Below are 5,955 nucleotides of genomic sequence, written 5' to 3' on the forward strand. Positions count from 1 at the left end.
AAATGTTGTGCTCTTAGCTTTTGCAGGTCCTCTGTGACTGGCGACTTTGATTTGGTTGTTTTTGGACATCAACTTACTGCAGGAGAAACAGTGTCTTGGAGGACAGAAGGCATAGTGAAATGCTAGGCAGTGTCTGGGAGATGAGATCAGAACCTGAGTGGAGGTAGAACAAGATCCGACTAGTTTCAGAGGATCTCTATGAACCACTGGTGCTGTTGTTTCCTCCATATCAGTGTCTGTGAGGGCCCTTCAGCTCGTCATGAAAAGAACTCTGTGGCTTTAGTTCTCGAACTTCACAACACTGCTACCACTGAACTCAATGCCTCTGGCCACCATTTATAGCACTTAGTTCTTCTGTTCCACACATAGCAACTGATGCTGAGTCAGTCACGTACCAACTGTCTTCAATAAACCTGAAGAGTAGCAAACCGGTTCTGACCAATGGCAGAACCTTCCAGGTACACTTGGACAACCACAGAAGTAGTTCCATGTATTTATTATCCTTACAACTAGCTTACATGTTAAAGACAGGAAACCCCTGTGAAGGGTGGCTGGAAATAGATGAACCTGTCTTATAGATGCTGAACAATACACTTCCTGATAGATATACTAAGACTGAATGGTCATGGCTGGAAGGCCTCATGTCTTGTCTTAATACGAGTGGAATGTTCTTTTTCTAGGACCATTTCACTCATATTATACCCCTGTACTGTCTATTGTTTCAGACCAGATTGACAAGTGATACAGAAACTGTGTAGGCTCTAAATACTTATTTCTAACCCTGAGGCTTGATTTTTACTGGGGCCTGGCATCTTTGCCTCTTCATCTACCCTTGCTAACGTCTATTTTACTCTGAGCTGTTAACCCATCTCAGACCAGGTTGACGTAAGTTTAAAGTTACATCTATTTCTTGATATTCACATTTATTTCATAAAACGTTTCCTAGGAAACTGAGGATGGACTGGATAATGTAAAGGCTGTGGTCGGTGGGACGCAAATAAGTGCATCACTAACCAAGGGAGACAACTGGAGCAAGCTTATAACAGATTGATAAAATGTCGGTTTAGCTGACTTGTTAGATCTAAATTGGAGTAAACACTGGCCGAGGTAGTGTTTTCTTTTTTTTTTTCGACTGTTTTATAAATACTCAACCCTACTCGGTGTTTGATTCCAAAACCATTAACACACTGAAACAACAATTTCACCAAAAATAATCCTAGAGATTAGGGGGTTGTTTTGTTACTTTTTATTTGATGGAAAAATAAATATTGCAATTTCTGAGAAAATATAACAGTGACTTGAAAGAAGGCAATGATAGAAAATAAAACGAAAAAAAAAAATGGATAAATAAATAAATATATAACTTATATACACTCCTTTGTGTGATTACAACAATGTTGTTTATGAGAAAATATTTTCAGCTGTCCGTTATATAAATATTACAGATATTACTAAACTATTGTTGAGAGTTCTGGAAGATGATGATGATGATGACGACGCTTAGTAAATGTTTTTGAAAGAAGAGGCGCTTCCTGTAAAGTTGACATTTAATGAGTGGAGTCGGCTAAAGCCATAAGAAATAACGAGTAAAAATAATTAAGATACAAAGCAGGATGGCTGTAATGCTTAAAATATATTATGGATGTGTTCAGTCTCTGCTATGAATAATGTCTCTTGCCGCATGTCATCTTCTTTAGCAATTTTCACAAAACGTACGCTACACACCAGCGCCAGAGCCTGAAGACCAACGCATACCACAAAGATCATTCTGTTGCCATGCTGGAAGACGTCTTCATGCAACAAGAGTAAAACAATACAAGAAATTAGATTGAGAGGAATACGGAACCAGTTCATGATATTAGTTCTGTGGGTTTCTGGGATGATGTTATTGCGGAGAAAACCCATGGCAGGGAAATATAACCCCACCCCTACTTCAAATATGAGAAAGGACGTGAAAGATAAAGCAGTGTTGGGATGGGTGGGGTTGGTCGATATCACACACAAAATGTTGGCAAATAATGCTATAATGACGGAACTAAGAAGTAAGTTAGTGACTGGGACATTCTTTGAGGAGGCAATCTGGTAGAGGCCTGACCCGATCAGAATGCTTATCATAAAGCTGGAGAAGACAATACCAAGAGAGAATTTCTCTCTGTCCAAAATTGGAGTCCAAAGAAAGATGATAATGTAGATAACACTTTCGTAAGATGATTCAATGGCACCAATGAGGAAAACTTTCTCATGAGTCAAAGTTTTCTTCAGACCCTCAAAACAAAGTTTCTGGAAATTAACTTTATGACCACTATAGTTTTCATTCCAATGAGTGGACATCATGACTCCAGCAAAAATAAGAAATGGAATGGCCAATATATAAGGAGCTACTGGTCCAAGGCCGAACCATTCAGAGAAAATATTTGCAGTTAAACCAGCTAAAATAGCTAAAACTCCATTCCAAAACGATGCTTTTGTGAAAGTAACAGCAATCCACTCCTTGGGGAAGTCATGGGTTTCCGTGTGTTCGTGGATGTACCATGCTTCAAATGCAGAGAACAAAACTGATGTTGCAACACCACCAACCAAGCGGCCCAGCAACAACACAGCATAGTTTCGAGATAATTTCAGCAAACATGATATGGAATAAAGAACTGTAAAGAGAATGCACATTTTTTTGCGACCGAATTGATCAGCAGCGAGGGGAATCCAAGTTCCAAGAAGTACAGTCGATGCAAAACCAAAGACATAAAGGACAGCAATTTGTTCCTCTTGGAATCCATAATAGTTGTAAAGTTTATAGAGATAAGGACCTTGAAGCCAGTCTGCAAACATTGCTGGAAGATATGCAGAGAAGTAACCTCGTTGGAACTTCAAAAATTGTGGATTGTTGCCCAATAAAACATCCTTCTTGAGACGGTAGACCATTATTTGTAAAAGACTGGCCAAACAGGCCAGAACCAGAAATACAGCATATAACACAACCATGATGATGGCAGCAAGGTAAAATAATCAGGAAGAATTCCACAGTCTTGGAGATACAGCAACTGAAAGAAACAAATTTAGTTGTATTTAGCATAATTTCACTTACTTATGATTAGATTTTATTAAATTTTCATTAAATAAAAATAATTTCTGTTTAACAGGTATCACATTGAAAGCTATTAAATTATAAAGTGTTTGTGTTTTTATAATAAACTATTTTACATTTTTTGCCCACAAGAGATTATGTCCGATCTTTAGCATACTGCTCTATGTCTTCTGAAATCATGATCACAGGAAAAATTGTTGATGAGAATTACCAACAAAAACAAAGCTGATAAATATGCACAGGTGTTGCAAATTAAGTTTAATTACCAATAAACATCATCTGTTGTAGATTGTACCTGAGGTTGGTACAACTGACTAATACAGTCCCTCTAAAATGGCTGACCTTACATTATTATCTGAAATCATCATTATCGAAATGCTTAGTGGTGTAGCAAGTCATAAAAGGCGGCAATATGACGTAATGGTCGTTTGCCCAAACAAGCATAATCCCATTGGTTAAAATTACTGCCCATATACGAATTCTAAACTTTGTGAGTGGATTTGGTAGATGGAAGGCTTTGGTTGGCCCGAGACTATAGTAGAAGACACTTGCCCAAGGTGCCACGCAGTGGTACTGAACCTGGAACCATGTGGTTGGTGAGCAAGCTACTTACCACACAGCCACTCCTGCACCTATATCTATTTATTTTTGAAAATTTCATTTTTAATGATGCCAGCTTTGGACACATAAGAGGTGTAATGGTATGAGAGGAAGGCTAACAAAGAAAATAGTCTTCGTGTGTGACAAATGTGTGCAGACAATAGACTTCCTCAAATACTCAGGGGGGACCATTAGAAGTAGAGTTTCTGGTATCTAGGCAACCAATTTAGCAGGGGAGGAGGAAGTACAAAACGTGTAGTTGCTAGAATAAGAACGGGCTGGGCAAAGTTCAGAGAGCTTCAGCCTTTGTTGGTAACTAAGGACCTCTCCCTCAGAGTCAAAGGCAGATTGTATGATGCGTGTGCACATACAGCTATGCTACATGGAAGTGAAATATGGGCTGTGATGACAGAGGACTTGTGAAGGCTTGAAAGAAATGAAAGTAGCATGCTCTGCTGGATGGGCAATGTCAGTGTGCATGCACAACAGAGTGTAAATGATTTAAGAGGAAAACCAGGTATAAGAGGCATCAGGTGTTGTGTGCAAGAGAGAAGACGGCACTAGTTTGGTCATGTGATGTATATGGATGAGGATAGATGTAGAAAGAAGTGCTGAGTTCTAATTGCAAAAAGAACCTGTGAAAGGGGTAAACCCGGGAAGAGTGGTGAGAAGGATCTGTGAATGCTAGGGAAATGACAAGGGATCAGGAGTTGTGGCGATTTGCTGTACTTGAAAAGACTAAGAGTCAAGCTAAGTAAAATCGCCGTCTTCCATACGTTGAGGCTTGTCGTTCTTTTACAGGTGCTGGTGGCACATAATATACACTCGTGCCACTTAAATAGCAACCAGCTCATTCTGTAAAGTGATTGGTGTTAGGAAGGGCATCTCAGCTGGAGAAACAGACAATTGGAATCTGGACAGCTCCCATCAAACCATTCAACCCATGCCAGCATGAAAAACGGACGTTAAACGATGATAATAATGAATAAAACCCAAAATATATAATTTATTTTTTATCTTATATTCGTTTTAGTCATTGGACAGTGGCCATGTTGGGTCACTGACTCCAGTACTTACTTTTAAGACTGATACTCATTCTATTGGTATCTTTTGCCGAACCGCCAAGTTATGGAGACGTAAACAAACCAACACCGGTTGTCCAGCAGTGGTTATGGGACAAACACAAATACATGACAATCTTTCGGCATTAGTAGACATAAAGTTTCAGATAAAAAGGACAGGGTGAATGACGTCATCCACTCAAACCGAAACACTGCCATATATATATATATATATATATATATATATATATATATATATATATATATATATATATATATATATATCGGGCCAGGTTCTGTATACAAAATTCAACTACTACAAGTCATTTGGTCGACCTGAGGCTATAGTAGAAAACACTTGCTGAAAGTGCCACGCAGTGGGATTGAACTCAAGACTACGTGGTGAAAAGCGAGTTTCTTAACCCACAAAACCACGCTTATGACTAAAGGTTATCAAGGTCAGAAGGACTCAAAAGGCTTTGGTTGGCCATGAAAATTATACAAGGGAATTTGAAGATTTATTTCTTGAAATAATGGAGAAATGTGACGTGGCAACAACCATACCTTTCTCGAGGTTGCTGATGAAATTATTATAGTAAAGCAGTTCCCCGAATGGGAACCCAGGGACGAGTCAACCGGAAAAAAAACTATAACGTGACTGCTTGCTCGACTGGTTAGATGTAATAGTCAAACATGTCCGTCAATTGTCACAAACAAAGGGACAGGTTGGTCATGGCCGGTACGCTTGAGCAACGTCGATACGTGACTGAACAAGAATAACATCATAGCATTTAGAAAGCAGCAACTGATTAGGTAGATAGAAAGTTGATAGAGAGGGTGTGTGTGCTCACGGGCAATAAGGGCGGATGTCTGGAATAGTTTGCCCTTCCAGACCTCCGCTGCAAGAAGTCCACAAAACAACGGTTGACAGGAGATACGAACTCGCATTCAATACTCTGTGAGGCTCCCCACCTTATCGACCATGTCAATGTCACAACAACAACACTATAAAGACACCAGCTGTTTATATATATATATATCGAGTTTATATATATAACATATTTTTTTGATATATATATATATATATATATATATATATATATAAGCTCACAATATATAAATTATATATGTATATATACAAGCTCACTATATATATATGTATATATATATATAGTGAGCTTACATATATATACATATATATATAGTGAGCTT

The 5,955-nt window shown here is 38.5% G+C and overlaps 1 protein-coding gene across 1 annotated transcript in view; it reads right to left on the bottom strand.

Moving 5' to 3' along the window:
* Positions 1–1,231: 1,231 nt before the first annotated feature.
* LOC106879771 (molybdate-anion transporter) overlaps positions 1,232–5,955 on the bottom strand; it is a 6,013-nt gene continuing 1,289 nt past the window's right edge. Inside the window, exon 2 of the mRNA XM_014929466.2 lies at positions 1,232–3,038. Within this exon, the coding sequence (XP_014784952.1) occupies positions 1,627–2,979 (1,353 nt within the window). The 5' untranslated portion in view covers positions 2,980–3,038 and the 3' untranslated portion in view covers positions 1,232–1,626. The remainder of the gene's footprint in view (positions 3,039–5,955) is intronic.

This window comes from Octopus bimaculoides, chromosome 15 (assembly GCF_001194135.2).
Source record: "Octopus bimaculoides isolate UCB-OBI-ISO-001 chromosome 15, ASM119413v2, whole genome shotgun sequence".
NCBI classification, from domain to species: Eukaryota; Metazoa; Mollusca; class Cephalopoda; order Octopoda; family Octopodidae; genus Octopus; species Octopus bimaculoides.